General features: G+C 30.3%; 3 protein-coding genes across 6 annotated transcripts in view; 2 read left to right on the forward strand and 1 right to left on the reverse strand.

Annotated features, from left to right (window-relative positions):
• Window positions 1-3,045: 3,045 nt before the first annotated feature.
• Window positions 3,046-6,348, reverse strand: LOC124425628 (H/ACA ribonucleoprotein complex subunit 2-like protein). Its single transcript, XM_046966195.1, has 3 exons — window positions 5,983-6,348; window positions 5,827-5,899; window positions 3,046-5,732 (listed from the first exon to the last, which is right to left on the reverse strand). Exons 1-3 carry the CDS (start codon window positions 6,134-6,136, stop codon window positions 5,501-5,503), a joined length of 459 nt encoding a protein of 152 aa, XP_046822151.1. The 5' UTR covers window positions 6,137-6,348; the 3' UTR covers window positions 3,046-5,500.
• Window positions 6,349-6,771: 423 nt separating this feature from the next.
• Window positions 6,772-22,500, forward strand: part of LOC124425623 (poly [ADP-ribose] polymerase tankyrase) — a 42,057-nt gene continuing 26,328 nt past the window's right edge. For 2 of the 3 annotated variants that reach the window (XM_046966177.1, XM_046966175.1), the window contains exons 1-12: window positions 6,772-7,241; window positions 7,602-7,804; window positions 7,882-8,207; window positions 8,289-8,542; window positions 8,647-8,980; window positions 9,070-9,200; window positions 9,289-9,517; window positions 9,672-10,057; window positions 10,255-10,707; window positions 10,863-11,398; window positions 11,477-11,826; window positions 11,904-18,272. In XM_046966177.1, coding sequence (XP_046822133.1) covers window positions 7,049-7,241; window positions 7,602-7,804; window positions 7,882-8,207; window positions 8,289-8,542; window positions 8,647-8,980; window positions 9,070-9,200; window positions 9,289-9,517; window positions 9,672-10,057; window positions 10,255-10,707; window positions 10,863-11,398; window positions 11,477-11,826; window positions 11,904-12,144 — 3,636 coding nt within the window. In that variant the 5' untranslated portion in view covers window positions 6,772-7,048 and the 3' untranslated portion in view covers window positions 12,145-18,272. The remainder of the gene's footprint in view (window positions 7,242-7,601; window positions 7,805-7,881; window positions 8,208-8,288; window positions 8,543-8,646; window positions 8,981-9,069; window positions 9,201-9,288; window positions 9,518-9,671; window positions 10,058-10,254; window positions 10,708-10,862; window positions 11,399-11,476; window positions 11,827-11,903; window positions 18,273-22,500) is intronic. The other variant, XM_046966176.1, reaches the window with a different exon arrangement.
• LOC124425625 (protein phosphatase 1 regulatory subunit 3B) overlaps window positions 18,142-22,500 on the forward strand; it is a 42,942-nt gene continuing 38,583 nt past the window's right edge. For both annotated transcript variants that reach the window (XM_046966191.1, XM_046966193.1), the window contains exon 1: window positions 18,142-18,272. The gene's annotated coding sequence lies outside the window, so the exon portion shown is untranslated. The remainder of the gene's footprint in view (window positions 18,273-22,500) is intronic.

The following is a 22,500-nucleotide window of genomic DNA, read 5'->3' on the forward strand; positions in this document are numbered from 1 at the left end:
CCCATCGATAAAAGATATTTCAGAATGATATTTTTCACACGAATAGACGATAAATGATGACAATTGTAACATATCGATTATGGTATCTATCGATTACGATTAATGATTTTATCTAAGCTTAATGATGATAACATGATAGAAAACATGAAACCAAAGAGAAAAAAAAAAAGAAAAAAAACGAGAGGGAGAAAGAGAGAGAGAGAGAGAGAGAGAGAGAGAGAGAGAGAGAGAGAGTGAGAAATACATAAGTACAATACATAGAGAATGAATGAGCGAGTGAAAAAGAGAGAAAGGAAGAAAGAAAGAAAAAAAGAAAGAAAGAGATATCACGTTTGTAAAAGTTGCGCAATAAGATTTTTTGTAGGACATTATAATAGTATTAATTAATACACGTGGAAAAAAGTTCGCCACCCTTCACCTTCCATCCCCGTCTTTAGGCACCAACTACCTCCCCGCCCCCCTGCACCTTTTTTCATGGTCTCACGCGCGTTATTATCCTTGCACGAGAAAAGAAACGTGTGAAAAGGAACTTGATGCGTTTTTTTGTTTGTTTAATGTCGGCCATTTATTAATAATTATGAATTGATTTAATAATGCGATAATATATATATATATATATATATATATAGAATGGAAAAGGCATTAAATCTATAAGAAAATTAATCCATCATTAATATATAAATTCATTTGGATAATTCATTCGATCATTCTGTATTTCATTCTTCTTAGTTGTCGTTATCGATATCGGATATTGTTTTATTTCATTTAACACACAAACTCGCATGTACACACACACACACACACACACACACACACACACACACACACACACACACGTGTCAAAATAAATAAATAAATACATAATAATAATAATAATAATAATAATAATAATAATAATAATAATAATAGATAATCTTGAGTATAATCTCGTGAACTAAAGAAAAAAAAAGAAAAAAAAAAGAAAAAAAAAAGAAAAAAAAGAAAAAAAAGAAAAAAAGACATTGTGTAAAACGTATCATCGAAAATGCTTACGTTTATATTCTTACCGATATCACTTATTCGCGCGCGCAAAGAAAAAAAGAAATAAAATAAAATAAAATAAAATAAAATAAAATGAAAACACACAAGGGAAAGAAGAGGAAGAAGAAGAAAAAGAACGGAGACAAAAAAATTCGTATTTAATCGCTAAAGAAAAAAGAAAGAAAGAAAAAAAAAAATATTCGTAGCTCGTAACACATTTAAGGAAAAAAAAATAAAAAAAAAAAAAAAAAGAATAAAAAAAAAATAATAATAATAATAAAAAATTACTTGTAAAGGACGCTCGACGTATGTAATAGGATCGTTAAAGGGTGTTACAATTGAAGGATTTGTCGATAGCACGTGGATGTATATATAATAGTTCGCGCATACATAAAAAGGGGGAAAAGAAGAAAATAAGAAAAAGAAAAAGAAACAGAGCAATAAAGAAAGAAAAAAAGAAATAAAGAAAGAAAGAAAGTAAGGACAGAAGGAAGAAAGGAAAATAAATGTTTGTCATACGCTCTCGCATTTTCGAACGTTGTATTATAAACGGTATTAAAAATCATAAATCATGTTCGGACGTTAATGAATTTTTCTATGGGTCGTTCTTTATAAAAAAAAAAAAAAAAAAAAAAAAAAAAAAAAAATGGGCGGGACGTCTGGCGAAAAGGAATTAAAATTTTTTTTCGTCGTTTACGAATAAACGAGTACACATATGATCATCATCGATGATATATTTTCATCGCGTTCCGCTTGCAGATCTTAAATTAATCGTAATCTTCATGGTACCGAACGAGCAGTTCGCAATAATAATTGTATCGCGTGATATACGCACATAGAAAGAGAGAGAGAGAGAGAGAGAGAAAAAAAAAAGAATGAAGTAGATAATAAAGAAAGTAAGATAATTGCCTGAATTGATAAGATGTGAATGAAGAATGAAGGATGAAGGATGAAAGATGAAGATTTTTAAAAAGAAGAAAAAAGGAAGAAGATGAAAGACGAAGATTTTTAAAAAGAAGAAAAAAGGAAGAAGATGAAAGACGAAGATTTTTAAAAAGAAGAAAAAGGAGAAATTTAAGAATTCAGGTTCGTTTTGGGTGAAAATGAGAATAACGTCCTATATTTGTTATACGTCACGTCAATTTCGATGTCAATGTCGTCCTTCGTCGCTCATATACGTAATATACGTATAATATTTTATACTGAGACAATTGGTAAATAATAAGATTTTAAATATGGTTTAAATTAATGATATATATTAAGTAAACACACACACACATATATATATATATATATATATGTGTGTGTGTGTGTGTGTGTGTGTGTGTGTGTGTGTGTGTGTGTGTGTGTATGTATGTATGTATGTATGATGTGTATGTGTATGTGTATGTGCGTGTGTATGAGCGAGTGATTGCGCGTGGAATTAGACGAAGCCGATAAAAGAAGAAAGGAAGAAAGAAAGGAACAACAGAAAAAGAAATAACATACGCACGTGCGAAAATAGAAAAGAAACGAAGAAGCAGAAGTAAAAAAAGAAAAAGAAAAAGAAAAAAAAAAAAAAGAAAAAAACAAGAAAAAGTAATGGCGATTGGAGAGCGCCAGTTAGTAACGACATCTGGCGATCGTTTCGCGAATCTTCGAAGAACCATTTGAATTCGGAAAAAAAAACAAAAAATGAAGGAAAATTAAGGACTGGATGTAATCCCGTTCTAAATTTATATTTTTAAGATTAATTAATGAGAGAAAAAAAAGAGAGAGAGAGAGAGAGAGAGAGAGAGGGAAAATAATGGAAAAAAAAAAGAAAAAGAAAAAAAAGAACAATGAAACATAATTCGAATATATTCGCGAATAGATCGTACAAGCGCGTACAAATTGTACTCTCGACGAAGGCCTCGGAAAAAATATAATATATATACATATAAATATATATATATATATATATATATATATATATATGTACATATATTATATTTTTATATCGGATATATATAGATATATACACATATAGAATCGTAAGAAAGAAAGTTTTTCTTTTTCCTTTCCTTTTTTTCTTTTCTTTTCTTTTTTTCTTTTTTTTTTTTTCTCTTTTCTCTTAACGACTAAGATCGAACGGCGGAGTACCTATACACACGATACCGATGCGAAAATATAAGGATAGAAAGAAGACATATCCATTACTTACATTTAGCCTTTGAATCCTTCTTCTCCATTCATTCATTCATCCTTCCTTGAATCATTTATTCTTGAAATCAAAGCGCCGATAAGTGTCGTAGAATGTCTCTTCATTTTTGAAAACGTCCGTTACCACTTTGTCTCCATTCTTTCGATCACACATTAATTATTACACACAGATAATATATATACACACATACACACACGCGCGCGCGTTCGCGTATACACACATCATCAGAAAATCCTGCGTATATGAATTATATTATACAAGAGACTACATAAATATAATGATCTTACGTTTTTGTAGTCATCTACACTATAAAAATTGAAATTCGTTGAGAGAGAGAGAGAGAGAGAGAGAGAGAGAGAAATATTGACGTTTTTACAATCGATCATTATTATAACTAGAAGTAAAAAAGAAAAGAAAAAAGGAGAAAAAAAAAGAAAAGAAAAATAGAAAGATAAACAAAAGAACAAAAAGTAATAAAAGAATCGTTGCAGTCGAAGAACATCTCTAGCAAAGTACGTATGAAATATATAAATAATACGCAATTGAAAATGTTTTTAGATAAACGATATCGACAATCCGTAATGTGTATATACCTTTTAAGTATCTTCGAATATCACGTTTTTTTTTCTTTAACGGCATCGCGAAATATCCAGAAAGCTTTCCTTTCCTTCGAAATTCAACGGCAAAAGAAATTCACCACGATTGCAAACTAATTTATATATATATATATACATATATATATATATATATATATATATATATATAAAAGAAAAAAATAATAATAATAAAAAGTAAAAAAAGAAAAAAAAAAGAAGAAAAACAAAAGAAATGAAACGATTGTCGCGGATGACTGGAAGAAAAGAATGACGATCGCGACTACAGGAAGCAAAAAAATGACGATCGCCACGATAGGATTTTAAAAGAGCGCGAAATTTCAAACGAGTACCAATACCATTCTACTGGATGGTACTTAAAAAGCGCACGCAGCAGCTATTGTTATATTAATTCAGCTTATGTCCTGATCACAAGGATGAAAAATAAACGTGTACAAAGATAATTAATCTTTTACTTAGTTAACGAAGGAGAGAGAGATAGAGAGAGAGAGAGAGAGAGAGAGAGAAAGAAAAGAAAGGGGAAAGAATACTCGTTGATACGCGATTGAAACTTTGCAAAAGAAAAAAACAAAAACAAAAAAAAGCAAAAAAAATGAGAAGAAACGCAATATCCTAAAATCCGTTCTAACCTTACTAATCGAGACGCTGGTCGTCTTTATGTTCTTCAAACACAAGGCGCTAAATGAGAATAGAAAATATAAAAGAACAAAAAATAAATAAATAAAAATAAAAATAAAAATGAAAAAAAAAAAAAAAAAAAAAATAAAAAATTAGTCTCGCAAAGAATATAATCCCTTTTACGGCACAATAATATTAATTATATTAAACATTATATCATTTTTAATATTAACATTTTTTTCATACTCCACTTTGTGCCTAATTCACTTTCTTACATATACTATCAAAATGTGTCCTGGCTAATATAATGTTCTATTTACATACACATATAAATAATCTCTACAGGACTGGCCTGTGATATCCTGAATACATTTAAGCATTAAGTATCTCAAGATTTTACTGGATTATCCTAAATTATTACGTCAAAAAATATATCAAAGAAATAGTACTTAACAACGATAAATGGAAGCTTAAATAGGCATATATATATATATAAATGAAAGTGTATATATATATATATATATATATATGTATATACACCTTCATTTCTTGGCAAGATTTAAACTATTTTGAAATGGAAGGATTATTATATCCATTGATTATTCAAGAGCAAAAAAGAATATGTCCAATATTTCTGTTGAAATTTTTAAAAAAAGCTATATATTATTTGCATTAGATATAATCTTATACGATCATATGTATCATATTATAATTGTGAATGCGAGTGAGCAAAAGCCATGGTGAGAAGGAGTTTAAAAGATATGTCATTTATGTCAGATAACAATTTCGTAATAAATCATATATGTTCAGTATGACTTTTGTTTACAATTTTTTTTTTTTTTTTTTTATATCGATACAATTAAACATTTCTATTACATATTGTCTTGATCATAATGAAGCTATAACGAATTTGTTTCTTTTGGAGAGATCTTGTATTTCTTTTTTCCTTCTTCTTTTTTTTTTTTTTTTTTTAATAACAAATATGAATTATTTATGATAGTAAAAGTATAACCTATATATCATATTTACAATGCGATTGAAATTATGTATTGGTTTAATATAATAATTATAAAGGTGTTGCTAATGTTTTCATTGTAGATACTAATTCGTCATATAGATCCTTATATTCAGGATGTTCTTTGATAAGTACCATAAGGCTACCACGTTTTACACCCATAGCAGTACCGATATCCAATCTAGATGGAGTATAACAGTATGGAATATCTTTATCCTCGCAGACGATTGGTAAATGACACATAATCTCTATTGGAAAAACATCTCCGGCAAAAATGACTAATCTAAAGGATTAAAATTTATAAACGTTATTACACGTATACATTAATAGAACTTATTAATGAAGCTTTTGTTTCTTTTTTTTTTTTTCTGTCTCACCCCTTTTCCCCTTTGCGTATGTGTTTCTGCACGTCTTTCAATCCATTGCGTAGATACGTTCTATGTTTTGATGCTGTAATAAAATATTTCAAATCTATCGTTGAATTATTGTTTAACATTAGAAGAGGATAATTCAAATAAAAACATTAAAATTACCTTTTTTTATACATTTATAAATTTTCTTCGCCAATTTTCTCGATGCCATTGGTTTAGCAATAGAATTAACATATTTCAATTTATCTTCATAACTAAGTTCTCCTCCTTCTTGTAAACTTTCATCCACCTCCATTTTAACAATCGATTCGTTCATTATTTTAACAGAAATTAATATAATTCCCAAACTAATATATTTTTAATAATATTATTCTCGCACTCTCTCTCGAACACGTGTTTTGTGCGTCTATCTGAACTATCTGTTTGTAAGATATGAAAACTACTAAATTCAACCGAAGCGACATCTATGAATGGAATTTGACAATGACGATAAATTCAAAATTATTTCTATCGATATTCTCACACATAGTTTTGTTTTTATTAATAACTAATACCAATGATAATTTTAATTATATATATTTATTATATCATTTGTTTGATATAATACGCACAACAACAACAACGACAAAATATAGATATTTATGTTATCGAATTATATATTGGTATTGATGATCTTTCAAAATCAGCTGTCCGTCAGTGGTGCCAACTTTATCAAATGATATTAAAAAAAAGACCGCGGATATTTATTTGCTCTTAATTAACAAATATATATATATATATATAGACAGATAGATACACATGCAGTAGTATATCAATATTTATAAATAATAAAATAACATTTTACAAGATGAAACAAATTCATTGATAAATCGATAAAATTGTTTGTGCTAAGAGGAATATAATGTTCTTTGTGTTTGTTAGTACACTGTATACATATATATATATATATATATATATATATATATATCCCATAATGCGCAGACATACCGTTGACAATGGGAATTTTGAAAAATGTCTTGCTTTGATCGAAGAAGAATGGTAGGAGAGTGATAATTAGCGCGTATCGGTTGTGTATATACACCGCGGCGCCACTGAACTCCAGTGTAGCAACTCATCTCGTATTACGATCGTATCACGTCGTCGTTTCTTTACTCGTGTCTCGTGAAAGCTTAATCCTATCGTAAAATGCCTCCGAATTTGGACGATTGCGTGAAAATGGCGGAATAAAATGGCAGGACGTAGATCGACTTTAAGCAATGTCGAATCCTTGTCGGGATCAGGAAATACTGATCCTTTAAGAGAATTATTCGAAGCCTGTAAAACTGGTGATCTTACGAGAGTTAAGGCGTTGGTTACACCAAAGACAGTTAATGCACGAGATACCGCTGGACGCAAGGCCACTCCACTGCACTTTGCAGCTGGTGAGCTCAATCATATCGTGGGCAAATGAATGATCCTTTGTTTTTATAATACCATTTTGACAATAAATACATTTACCAAGAGATAAATGTCGTGTGGTTAATTTTACAAAAAAAAAAAAAAAAAAAAAAAAAAAAAAGAAAAAGAAAAAGAACAAAAAAATTATTGACACGATATATCACTCGAGTATTTTTATAAAATTATTTTTAATAAAATAATCGTCTTCGTTGCTTTTCTATATTTTTTTCTTTTCCTTTTTATTTATTTATTTATTTATTTTTTTTTTTATTTTTTTTCTCCATTCGGATCTTTATATCCTGACAGTATAATCAAAAATTTTGTTTTCATGCATTGTTGAACAGGCTATGGGAGAATAGACGTAGTAGAGTTTCTTCTTTCTGCCGGTGCATCGATTCAAGCAAGAGACGATGGTGGTTTACATCCACTGCATAACGCATGTTCTTTTGGACATTCCGATGTTGTAAGATTGCTTCTTGAAGCAGGAGCTAATCCTAATACAAGAGATAATTGGAATTATACACCTTTGCATGAAGCTGCCATTAAGGTATTACTTCTAAAGGAATTGATAAAACGTTATTGAATTAATTATAAAATTCTTTAAATGATATTATCCCTTCTAAGGGTAAGATAGACGTATGCATAGTATTGTTGCAACATGGAGCTGATGCAAATATTAGAAATGCCGAGGGAAAGACTGCATTGGAATTGGCAGACGCTGCTACTAAGCCAGTTTTAACAGGAGAATATAGAAAGGATGAACTTTTAGAAGCTGCAAGATCAGGAAACGAAGAAAGATTATTACAGCTTTTAAATCCACTTAATGTCAATTGTCACGCTAGCGACGGACGAAGATCAACACCTTTGCATTTAGCAGCTGGATATAATAGATCTAGAGTTGTACAAATTCTTCTTCAAAATGGTGCGGACGTACACGCGAAGGACAAAGGGTATGCATAATGATTGAAATGCATAAAATGGTTTTTATTAAATTTTTATAGAAAAATGAACATAGAGATTTTATTTGATAGAGGACTTGTTCCCCTTCATAATGCTTGTTCTTATGGACATTTCGAAGTAACAGAAGCACTTCTTAAACATGGAGCCGCTGTAAATGCTAGCGATTTATGGGCATTTACTCCATTGCATGAAGCCGCTAGTAAATCCAGAGCAGAAGTTTGTTCTTTACTTTTAAGCGAAGGTGCAGATCCAACTCAATTGAATTGTCACAGCAAGAGCGCTATCGATGTTGCACCTACCGTAGAATTACAAGAAAGATTAGCATGTAAGTATTGTATTATTTATATATTTAAAAACTGACGTGCAATAATTTTGGTATTCTTCTTTCCTTTCTTTTTTTTTTTCTTTTTTTTCTTTTTCCTTTTTTAGACGAATATAAAGGCCATTGTTTATTGGACGCCTGCAGGCAGGCTGATCCAACTAAATTGAAAAAGTATTTGTCTCAGGATGTTGTCAATTTTAAACATCCATATACCGGGGATACGCCATTGCATTGCGCGGTTGCATCGCCTTATCCAAAACGAAAACAGATTATTGAAATTTTAATTAGAAAAAATGCTGCCATGAATGAGAAAAATAAAGACTTTCTTACGCCTTTACACGTGGCTACTGACCATTCGCATTACGATGCAATGGATATATTACTTAGGCATAATGCTAAAGTAAATGCATTAGATGGCCTAGGACAAACTGCTTTACACAGGTAATGTTAATCGTTAGAAAATTCGTCAAAAGTTAATGATCCCGAATGATATCAAGTTCACCAAACTAAAAACGTATCCGTGTACTTAGGTGCGTTAGAGAGGACAATGTGCAAGCATGTAGAATATTGTTATCGTACAACATCGATCCTTCAATTGTATCTCTTCAAGGTTATACGGCGGCACAAGTTGCCGCGGAAAATGTTTTAAAAATATTACAAGGTATATAATGTCATGAAAAATATTTTCATCCTTTCTTTATATATGATTCAAATATTTCTGATTAATTCTATACGTATATTATTTATAGATCCACCTAGTGGAACCGACGACGCAGAAGCACAGCTTTTAGAAGCTAGTAAATCCGGCGATTTGAATGCTGTAAAAAGAATTTTACAAACAAATCCACATGCCGTAAATTGTCGCGATTTAGATGGCCGACACTCTACACCTCTGCATTTTGCAGCAGGTTTTAATAGAGTGCCCGTCGTCGAATACCTTTTGGCACATGGTGCGGATGTACATGCCAAAGATAAAGGGTATATATGTATATCTATATACACACACACACACACGCACACGTATACGCATCATCTTTTGTCAAAATTAAGGATAATTTAACTTGAACTCGTTTAACGTGCTTATTCTAACGTTGCCAATGATTATCGCAATTAATTCAATTTAATTTTATAGCGGATTGGTGCCCCTTCACAATGCTTGCTCTTATGGTCATTACGAAGTAATAGAATTATTAGTAAAACATGGCGCATCAGTGAATGTCGCAGATTTGTGGAAATTTACTCCCCTTCATGAGGCTGCGGCTAAAGGTAAATGCGAAATCGTTCGATTGTTATTAAGGCACGGCGCAGATGCAACTAAAAAAAATAGAGACGGAGCAACTCCTCTTGATCTAGTAAGAGAAGGGGACCAAGATGTTGCAGATTTATTGTGTGGAAATAGTGCCCTTTTGGATGCCGCAAAAAAAGGGAATCTAGCCAGGGTGCAAAGGCTGGTTACGCAAGATAACATCAATTGCAGAGATACTCAAGGTCGGAACAGTACGCCTTTACATTTTGCTGGTAAGTTTCAATCATCTTTTTGTTCGTTTCGTTCTTTTTCGTTTCATTTTTTTTTTTTTTTTTTTTTTTTTTCAAATGTATAAATCAATGAGGATTAATAAAGAAAGAGAGAGGGAGAGAGAGAGAGAGAGAGAGAGAGAGAAAAGAAAAGGAAAAACTTCAATTGTAATATATATTGTTAAAACTTTGATATATAGCGGGTTATAACAACTTAGAGGTAGCAGAATTTTTGCTAGAAAGAGGAGCGGATGTAAACGCACAAGATAAGGGTGGCTTAATACCTTTACATAATGCTTCAAGCTATGGACATTTGGATATAGCGGCATTACTTATTAAATATAATACAATAGTAAATGCAACTGACAAATGGGGCTTTACACCACTCCATGAGGCTGCACAAAAAGGAAGAACACAATTGTGTGCTCTTTTATTAGCACACGGTGCCGATCCTTTTCTTAAAAATCAAGAAGGACAAAGTCCAGTAGATTTAGCGAGTGCGGACGATGTACGTTGTTTGTTGCAAGATGCTATGGCTTCCCAGCAAGTAGTGCCGTCTGTACCATCGGGTAATAATGGCGTTGGTCTTGGGATTAACATTAATGGGAATGGTGGTAGTACTATTAATAGTAGACCACCTAGTATTGTTGCCGGTAATTAATACATACATATATATGCATTACAATTTCTTTTTTTTTTTTCTTCTTTTCTTTTCTTTTTTCACTTAAAAGTGAACAACTCTATTGATATGTTTTTTCCACTTTTCGCTTTTTTTTTTTTTTTTTTTTTTTTTCCCTTTTGTAATCAGTACCAGTAACTCCACCACCACCGCTTACTCAAGAAACAGTTATTATGCCTTCTGGAGCTGCAATGACTTTATGCGTTCCGTTAGCTCGGCCATCGTCTTGTCTAAGCCCAATGCCACCATCTGACTCGAATTCTGAAAGAGAATCTAAAGATATGTGCAAAGAAAATAATAGTTCGAACATTACGACCGTAGCGGGCTTCCTTCAAAGTCTTGGATTAGAACATTTACTCGAATTATTTGAAAGGGAACGTATTACGTTGGATATATTGGCGGAAATGTGTCATGAAGATTTGAAACAAGTTGGCGTAACTGCTTATGGATATAGGCATAAATTAATTAAAGGAATGGAAAAATTATTAACCACCGCCACGGGAACACTATGGCAACCGTCCATTACTCCTGGTACATTGTTAGTGGATTTGTTGACCGAGGATAAAGAATTTTTAGCTGTGGAAGAGGAAATGCAAAGTACCATTAGACAGCACAGAGATAATGGACATGCCGGTGGTATATTTTCACGGTATAACATTGTCAGGGTGTGTATATTATAAAAAAAAAAAAAAAAAGAAAAAAAAACCCAATCGATTCTCTAACATTATCGTTCATATTATTAGATACAAAAGGTTCAAAATCGGAAATTGTGGGAACGTTATGCCCATAGAAGACAAGAAGTAGCTGAAGAAGTTGGTGCAGCTGCTCCAGCATCGCCTGGAACAGGTCCTAGATCCACACCAAGTTCTGCAGTTCCTCAAGCAAATGAAAGAATGTTATTTCATGGTAGTCCCTTTATAAATGCAATTGTACAGAAAGGTTTCGACGAAAGGCATGCATATATCGGCGGTATGTTTGGTGCTGGGATATATTTTGCAGAGCACAGTAGCAAAAGCAATCAATATGTATATGGTATATGCGGAGGTACTGGGTGTCCTTCTCATAAGGATAGAAGCTGTTACATCTGTCACAGGTTAATATTATTACTTATGTAAAAAAAAAAATATATATATATATATATAACATGGTATTTATTATTTTTTTGTTTAGGCATTTATTACTTTGTCGAGTTACCCTGGGTAAATCGTTCCTACAATTTTCTGCAATGAAGATGGCTCATGCACCGCCTGGTCATCATAGTGTAATGGGTAGACCATCCCAAGGTGGTTTGGCTTTCCCTGAATATGTTGTGTATAGAGGAGAACAAGCATACCCTGAATACTTAATAACATACCAAATTGCAAGACCTCAACAAGAAAGTGGTGGAAGTGAAAGTGTTGAGGAACGGTGATCAGAAGAGCCAGGCCCTGCAGCAAGATTACGAAGCTTATGTTGCTGCCAGAGACCAAGAACACACGGTACCTTGTCTTAGAACTGATTATGACTTTATTCATTGTATTCAAATTTCTTTGATTGAATCAACAAATGTTATCCATGATAACGATAATCCAATTGACTATAAGAACTGATACAGGCATTTAATTTTCAGTATATTTTAATTATTATTATTATTATATATATATAAACATACAAATTCACATGTGCATTGAGAATTTGCATTAGAACAGATATATTTTCCAACAGTATTATAATTACAAATTTATTCCTTATTTATATATATGGATATCTTTATGGGGGGGTGGGGGGTGGGGAGTATTATATTTTAGACTAAACATTTTCATTCTGAAAAGTATTTGAAATATGAGACAATATGATAAATAAATTTTCAACAGATTGTTTTCTTAAGTATATTTTTCTTTATCAAATGGTATGGAAATAAATGCATCAAAATAAAAAAATACATTCAATATGCAATACCTTGTATATGGAGGGTGAGAAAGTATAAATTACGATTTTTTATACACACACACACACATATATATATAATTAGAAATATAATAAATGTGTTTATATATATATATATATATATATATATATATATATATATATATATATATATATATATATATATTCGAAATCATACATGTATTCATTTTTTTCTTTTTTACTTGTGAAACAGTTTCTCTTAAAATCTTGCTACTCGATATCGAAACTGTAATTTGATATACTCTTCTGGGATAAATTATTAAGAAATTTCAGTTCCTCTATTTATATGAAATTAATTTATGTAAAAATGTATTATATATATATACATATATATATATATGTATATATATATATATATATCTGTTCTCGTGTATATAATTTCTTAGTTCACATTGTGAATTATAAGTAAAATTCATTTCATTTAATTTTAAATTTGAGAACTAAAAAAATATTGTTTCTCTCTCTTTCTCTCTCTCTCTCTCTCTCTCTCTCTCTCTCAATCTCTCTCTCATAAGTATTATTATTTATTACATAATATTTTTTTTACGATATGCATTTAATTAACTATCTAAAATCGTCGTTTAAACATCATCGTAGTCCTTTTATAACGTACGTTTATTAAAGAAGAATATGAATATTTAAAACTCTAATTTGAATGATTGAAATGAGTTGATACCTTTACTTTTACTAACACACAACTCTGTAAATATATTAATCAATTTTATTCTATCCTATCCTCTTTGGAGAAAGGATGAAATAAATAAGTTTGTTAAGATGTAGGAGAAAGAGAAGCGTCTTAAAGGGGGGAGGGGAAAAAAAAAGAAAAAAGGAACAAAGAAAAAAAAAAAAAGAAAAGAAACAAATGAGAGACACATTATAATCCTAGTAATGGAATTGAGATACTTATATGTCAATATAATTCTATTTCATAGAACACATGAAATGAATCTATTTATTGTTTTCTATAAGATTCGACTGTCTATTGCGAATAACGTAGATTTATTTTAAATTAATTAATTGTTTATAGTTACAAAAATTCCACTTTACAATGTGTGATACCAATAATACGAGGATTAACGATTAATTAATCGGGTTGTGATCGCGAAGCTTGCTTGAAATTTCCGCCACTGAAAAAACTTCCTCTGATCTCACACACAACACATTGAAAGTTTATTCGTGTGTAATACTATTATTACTACTATTACTACTGCTACTACTATTACTAGTACTACTACTATTACTATTAATACAACTACTACTACTACACTACTACTACTACTACTACTACTACTACTACTACTACTACTACTACTTCTGTACATATTTAAGAAGCGTCTGAAAACTGGTGAAAGTCTCTATAAGTATATATACACATCATATAAAATAAAAATAAAAATAAAAAGTGCAGTTCCATTGTAATATGCATAAAGAGAATAAGTTTGCGGGCGCGTACAGACATGTATTATACGTCAAGCAGCAAATACATTTTGTTGCAATTATGTCAACCATCGATAGCTTCCTTTTTAGGTGACGGTGATATTTTTATCTCTACAAATGTATAGTATATATATAATATATACATATACACACATATATATACTATATATATATATATATAAGCGTTTGCCAAATGCGCGATAAAGCCGGTCCAGTAAATCCAATTTTTGTTGTAATATTTTATTTATAAATCTTGACTGATTTAAAAATAAGCCAAGGAAACATCGAAAATACTTGTGTACTATCATTTTTATCTAATTTCTTTTTAAAATTATAAACAACGGAGAAAAAAATAAATTTTCTCTTTCCTCAAGGATTTCCTTTTAGATAGAAAGAGAAACGCAATAATATTTATCTCGATGTTATGACCAAAAAAATAATGACCAAAAAAAAAAAGAGCAAGGAAAAAAGAAATAGCGTAAACTTTTGAATATTTCATAAACATTTGATTTTAATTCTTATGGATTTTGTATAAAATAAAACGAATTTATTATAATCCGTTTCAAATACATAAAAGAAAGTACACGAGGAATGAAATTTTCAAAAGTTATGTTATAAAAGTCAACGTTAATTAACAAAATCTATGATATGAAAAAAATAATTGTGTAATTTCTTTTTTGGCTCAAAGTGCTCACCTTTGACATATACGTACACACTCACACACACACACACAAATTATATTCTGTAATAAAATAATAAGACCTATGACTCCTTCCGAAGATGAATGAAATATTCGAGAGAGAAGTCAACCTTTATATATTATTATAATAATTTCTTTCTATATATAATTTCTTTATATATATGTATGTATATATATATGTATGTATATATATATATATATATATATATATATATATAAATAATTTCAAGGAATAAAATGACACATCTTACAATTATTTTACTCGTTAGAAATATTTATATATGGAATAGTTTGTCAAAAATGCAATCACAAACTTACAAATAATGTTTTTGTCCAAATGATAAATATATTTATTTTCGTGAGACATGTAAGATGTGTTCAAAAGAAAAATCTCTATACGTTCAAAAAAAAAAAAAAAAAAAAAAAAAATAAGATTAATTTTTAGAATTTATAAGAAATAGAAAATATGAATTTTCTTGATTATAAGCAATGACGCGTGTATAATAATAATAATTATATAAAATTCTCCATAATACAGGAGGATATTTGTAATTGGCCAAAAGAAAAAAAAAAAAAAAAGAAAAAAAAAATATCCAAAATTAAGACAGACAATTGACAAAACATTTTCATCGTTTCTTATAAAGGCCATGTTGCTTGGCAATAGTTAAAATTGTTAAGAGTTAAGCCATCACCGCCTACGCATATTTGAAAATACATTTATACAATTCATTTCCTGTCTGTAAATAACTTCTCGTCAGTAGGTTTTTCTTCTTTTTTAATCTATAACTAAGATTACACTAATTTTTCTTTTTTTCCTTCGAATAGGAACGTTCCAATCGAATACGATAATAATAGTAATAATAATAATAATAATAATAATAATCATAATAATAATAATAATAATTGTCGAATTTAATAATCAAAAGAATTTGATTGTCACGATCAAGGACGTTAATATTGTATCGATGAATTTGTTATTATACAACGAAGAAAATATGACTTTTGTAAATATTCCGGAGACGTATAAATAACGTCGTCGTCTTATATTCCTGCGTCGTACCAATTCGATATTAATACAAAATATATACAACGATATTTATCTAATTGCGAATTAAACCTTATCGGGGCGTTCGATAAAGGAAAAAAAAAAAAAAAAAAAAAAAAAAGAAGAAGAGGAAAACACGAAAAGAAAAAAATTAAAAATACCGCAATTTTCTATATATCGCACATCCGATATGATACGAAATACTTAATAAATATTGCGCCATTAAATTCCGTTTAATACGATTGGCCGTTTGAAATTTACATGCGTTGCAATTTGATAATAATATTTTCTTTGATTATATAAAATTTATAGACCTTCTTTTTTTTCTTTTTCTTTCTTTTTTTTTTTTTTTTTTTTTTTTTAAATAGATTATAACATTGTAAGAAAATTCAAAAGTAATCGTTAACAATTTGATAATGGTCGCCGAACCGGATTGACTTTTGCAAGAGGATCGGACTGGCTTCTAGCTAAGAAAAATATATGCAAAGCCGGTACTTGACTGGTAGTGCAATACACACGTCTATACAATATATGTATATATATATATATACCATATATCTTGCCTATATATTCTGTAAATACCGGATTATCGATATGTCGTTCATGAAAAACAAAGAAAACGCTATGACAGCTTACAGAAAATAATTATCTTGTTACATTACATCGGAATAATATTAATCGTATTTTGAATTGGTAAATGTTTATAATCAAATTCAAACTGCATACACAAAATATATGATGCAAGTATGACCGACATATTAAAAGTAACGAGATAAGGGTGCACGTAATTGATATCCAACGAGGGACTCACGCAATATGCATTTCTCATTGGAACTTCTTCGCACCATGTGTTTGTAGTATTACCAGAGGGCTACTAGTTACTTAACACACGACATATATATATATATTTTTTTTTTTTTTTTTTAATATTCTTAAATATACATTTAAAAAATAAATAGCGGGCAAGTTCCGGAGTGGATTAACTGGCGGATAGACGGACAGAATGTACGGATTCTAATGGAAAATAACACAGGATAAAGAAAAAACATTAAGAGGTAAAGAGTTATTGTAAAAAAGCACATTTCGTTTGTTCGTTCCTTTTCAATAATTTAGCCCAGGCACTATACCGCCGTTCGTCGTCAGTCAGCCATACTCTTGGAATCAATTCTGTTGCCAGCAGCAAAGCGAAGTTGGAAGAATGCGAGGAGAGCACGTGGACGAGCGAGGTATACGATTGGCCGATTTATCGCAATCACGTGAAACTCACGAGGTTGCCGGGTGGAGCATGCGCACTACCCACGCCGGCACGGTCGCGCGCCGGCTTTAGCGGCGGGGTGATGGGCCAAGTGGTGGGGGAAAGCTCGCGACCGGTAGGTGGCTAGGTGGTGGGGGAAGGATCATCGAGGTAGCGTGGGGAGATCAAAGCGTTTCGTATGTCAGACGTGAAGCGAACGTGGAGGTGGTCGCATCGGGCGGACTAAACGTATTTTTATTACGGTCGCGCGTATATATATATATATAATACACACACACACGCACATACATACATATATAGACACGAAAGTAACGAGATAACCGATAACACGCATCTACAAACGTAATAATTTTTTCGAGGTACGAGATTTTACTCGTGATGTTGAGCCCGTACCAAAGGATAAACGTCGACGTCCTATCTGTATTCTTCGTCGTCGTCGACACGTGAAAGATTCGTACGACGACGAGGAAACGAATTTTAACAACACGATCGTTTTAATTAAATACACCATTTTATATTTCTATCGATTATAATTTATATATATATATATTTCTATTTCCCTAATCTACGAAAACGTGAGGAAGGGAAGAAAAACATAAGGGGAAAATAAAAGAAGATTTTTCAAGTAATTCTATAGTGTATTCGCACGTTAAATATACAACAACGCAAGAAATTATTCATCAGATATATCATACATGCATACATGTATATACATATATATATATATACACATATATATCCTTCGAAAGATGAAATTGATAAATTCGAATGAGATAATTGTCGCATCGTGTTGTAGTTCTATGAAACGTACTCCAAAGAAATTTTAATAATAACAACGTCGACGCGTTGTCCACTGGGCCAAAGCTCTCCGGGGGAAAAAAAAAAACAAAAAAAAGAAGGAAAAGAAAAGCAAAATAAGAAAAAAGAATTACGGGAAAGCGTGAGAAATAACGCGCTAGTTCGTGAGTGCGTGTGAGAGAGAAAGAGAGAGAAAGAAAGAGAGTGGAGCCTAGACACGTTTTACTATCGGGAGAAGATATCGGAAAATACAATATATATATATATACACACAATAAATATATATATATATATATATTTTCCTTCCATTCAACGGCACCTTTGGCTACACCGGTCTCGCTTGACGTAAAGAAATACGTAAGTAATTTCGAACGAATTTTCTAAATATTTTTTATTGCATGGTTAAGGATCAAAGGGGCGTAGAACGATAGAAGGAAACGTTTAAGAATCGTTCGTAAGCCGAAAGGGTGGTACTTCTTTCGTTCTCAACCCTCTTTTTCTTAACCACCGATCGAACATCTTGCGTAACACATGAATTATATTACATGTCGTATTATGCATACGTTTTCTTCTTCCTTTTCTTTCTTCTTTTCTTTTTTTTCTTCTTTCTTTTCTTTTCTTTTCTTTCTTTTTTTTTTTTTTTAACTTTACCTTTTTTCTTTTATTTATTTATTTTCTTCTATTTTCGTTTTTTACTTCACTCGCTTGCACGAAATTTTTAACATACGATTGTATTATTCTTCTTCTTCTTCTTCTTATTATTATTATTATCGTTTTCAGGAGTATTCGTAATAAATGTCAACATAATCAATAATTATTTTAATACATATACTATCGTTTATATTCATATCTAATATTCAATCATGATTATATAATATCGCATGGGATTTATGAAATTCTGTGTGATATACATATATATATATATATTATATATCTTCTTCGTAATTTTTCTTTTTTTTCCTCTGTCCTTTCTATTTATATATATATATATATATATATATATATGTATATGTGTGTATGTATATACGTACATATATACATACGTCGTACTTCGTTAAAACATGAAAATGTAGCTAAGCAAGCGTAAAGATGGCGCCCGTAACGTATAATAAAAGTCTCGGATGTGAAGAAGCACCATGACTTTCTTAATAAACGTGTCATGTGGTATTTTAAGTGCATGGTAAATTTATTCGAAATCGATAACGTTCCTTTGATATGATGTTTAATAAGAAACGTTTCATATTTCGTTGATAGACGAGTATCATTTACAGGCACACATAAATACACGCATATATATATATATATATATATATATATATATATATATATCTGCAATTATGTAAATATATTGTTTGTATATATATATATTGTATATATATATCCACAATTATGAAATGGGTCGAGAGAATCTAAAAGTAAATGTTTTCTTTTAAAAATATGTGTGCACATACGTAGATACGTATAATACATATATACACATATAAATTTCATAGTGATATATTTATAATACAAGTTGGGCCAAAAGTTTCTATGTTAGTAGTTTCACAATTTAAAAAAAGAAAAATTCTAACCTAGAGAGTCTCGAGAAAGTGTAAAATTTATAAGGCTCTCATGTAGAACCTTTTGACTTATCCTATAGTAAATTTTAAGGTTAGGGAAAGAAATGCATGGAGTTTATCGTAAAGGTAGAGAGGGGGTGAGAGTTGATTATCCTTTGAAATTTATTATTACAAAAAAATATTTATATAATTATTAATTTAGGTTTTTTAAAGGAGAAAATAGAACAAATTCGCAAATTGATTATTTTTAACGTTTCAAGTATTTTTTCAAGGCCTCGTTCGTTTCTTTATATTTAGATATATACACATACAGATTCAGAGAACAAAATATATTACAAGTCTTTCTTTCTGTATGTGTGTGTGTGTGTGTGTGTGTGGGAGACAGAGAAAGAGAAAGAGAAAGAGAGAGATCATAAATAATCATTTGACCCAGTAGCCTTCAACGTACGGATGGATGATCCATCCTTGCCATACTCGTTGAAGATCCACCAGTTTCATTTTTAGGATCTCATCATACGAATATAAATCTTTTAACACTTACATCTACATCTACAATTTGCAATTGCTTATTAATAAACGTTTGAAACGTCTATCTTTTTCTTTTTTTTTTTTTCTTTTCTTTTTTCTTTCCTTTTTCTTTATGTATTTTATTTTTATTTTTATTTTTTCTTTTTCTTTTTTTTATTTTATTAATTCATTTATTTACATCCATTCATTTTTGTTTCCTTTCGAAAATGGATTGCAGAATTATATATCCGGGCAAGTTAAGAGTTTGTTCTAACGGGATGAGAAAATTAAATTTCAATATCTTGTACACAATTTGAAGTAACTTCTAAACCAGAATAACGGTACTCCCCTCGTCCTCGTCGTCGTAGCTGTTGACGTTGTCGTTGTTGTTGTCGTCGTCGTCGTCGTCGTCGTCGTCGTCGTCGTCGTCGTCTATGAAAATCTTGAGTACTAATCTCTGTTACAACGTAAATACATTAGTGAGATTAGGAATAGAGAATGAAAGAAAGCAAAAAAGAAAAAAAATATGTTAGAAGAAAAGAATGACAAACAATTTTTATTACGTTAAATACGTAAAATAATGTTCGCCATTGTCCTAGATCTTCTAATTTAATTTTTTCTTTTTTTCTAGATCGTATCGAGGACGATCGATGTGATCTAAATCGAGATCTTTATCGGAATAATAAATTCATCGTATTCCAGATATTTTATCATCATGTATATGTATATATATATATATATATTTAATTATTGATAGTTCTTTTTTCTCTCCTCTTACGTTTTTCCGTTTTTCGTTCCAATTGTAAATTAAATTTCTTTTTCTTATCACCGTTATCACGATCGAAATGATAAAAAAAAGGAGAAATGGAATCGAATCGAATGAGTAAAAGCAAACACAATATCGAATATTTCCATTTGCGTTTAAACTTATATATCGATACGCATATGGTTGAGGGTTAAGAAAAAAAGATTAGTTTAGGAAAATTTCTCTTGTCATTTACATAATACAAGACAAAAGTCGTTTGTATTTATAAACAGATCATTAGATATAATCTAATGTATCACGTATGTACTTTGAATTTTGTCATCTTTCCATTTCTCGTCCTCAAGCAAACAAACAAAGATATATAATATAAAAAGTTTCATTTTTTTCTTTCTCTTGATCTCTCGATCTCTCTCTCTCTCTCTTTTTCTTCATCTCTTGTATTTATAAAGACTATCACCTATAAACAAATTGTCTCTCGCAGAGTATTTTGAATATTTTGAATTGAATATTGGGAATTCTTAGTCACTTGTTTTGTCCCAAACAAGTAAGACGTATACATTGGACTGATTACAATAGTTAGTATCCGAAATTATCAATATATATATATATATATTAGTTATTTTTTCATATTATAATATTTATTTACATATAAATATAAATTAGTAAAAATTTTGATATTATTTACTATATAATACATATAAAATACATACATATAATATATATATAAAAAGAGAGGATATCGATTTCTCTCTCTCTCTCTCTCTTTATATATATATATATATATATATATATATATATATATATATATGTCTGGTTGCTGTAACCCGTGTTACATCATTCGAAAAAAAATTCGTCTAACTCAATCGCGCATCTTCTTAATTGCATTGTCGCCGTGAAGGCATATATATATATATATATATATATATATACACATATAAAATATTTTAGCGACGCAATTCTTCTGCGTTTACATAGGACTTAATGTTAGGATTTATGAAAGAAGTGTAAAAGTACACGAGATAGAGAAACGAGATTCTCTAGCGAATCGCGAAAATGTATACTCGGACTACTCGTTTCACCTAACGGCGCATGTTTACGTACATATATATATATATATATATTATGTACATACACATATATGTAAATACGTACGTATGTATAATATCCACATAAGAGTACGCTTAGAAGAAAAAAAAAAAAGAGGGGACAAATAAGAGACAAAAGTTGTCATCTTCTTTCCTTTTTCTTTCTCTTCTTCTTCTTCTTCTTCTTCTTGTCGTGATAGAGAAACATATAGGGTGATTTTCTTACACACGCGACATTGTATTATGTTCGTACTTTTTATAGAAATTTAATGTGCACTTGGCAGACTTGTTAATTTGTAGTCCTTCGGGATACGCCCGAAGGATATGCAAATTTAGTTAAGAGAAGTGTATTTTATAAATTACAGATACAGACACGCATATGCACATATAAAAAAAAAAATATATATATATATATAAAGAAAGAAAGAGAAAGAGAAAGAGAGAGACAACTTGTCTCGTTGGCACATCAAACTTTTCGTTATGCAACTGTACTTTGTATGCAGTAGCTTTCGACACTCTCAAGTGTATATATATCTGTATACATTTTTATACATATATATATATATATATATATATATACATTATACATATATACATATATATATATATTATGTACGAATGTGTCGTGTGAAAGTTACATATCGACGTATACGACTATCGATCGAGCA

Source organism: Vespa crabro, chromosome 7 (genome assembly GCF_910589235.1).
Source record: "Vespa crabro chromosome 7, iyVesCrab1.2, whole genome shotgun sequence".
NCBI classification, from domain to species: Eukaryota; Metazoa; Arthropoda; class Insecta; order Hymenoptera; family Vespidae; genus Vespa; species Vespa crabro.

Excerpts from the sequence above, each read along its gene's own strand:
- LOC124425628 (XM_046966195.1), bottom strand. The coding sequence starts at position 6,136 with ATGAACGAATCGATTGTTAAAATGGAGGTGGATGAAAGTTTACAAGAA. Across the intron at positions 5,900-5,982 it reads TTATAAATGTATAAAAAAAG|CATCAAAACATAGAACGTAT; the intron begins GTAATTTTAATG and ends ATTTTATTACAG. Across the intron at positions 5,733-5,826 it reads ATACGCAAAGGGGAAAAGGG|ATTAGTCATTTTTGCCGGAG; the intron begins GTGAGACAGAAA and ends TTAATCCTTTAG.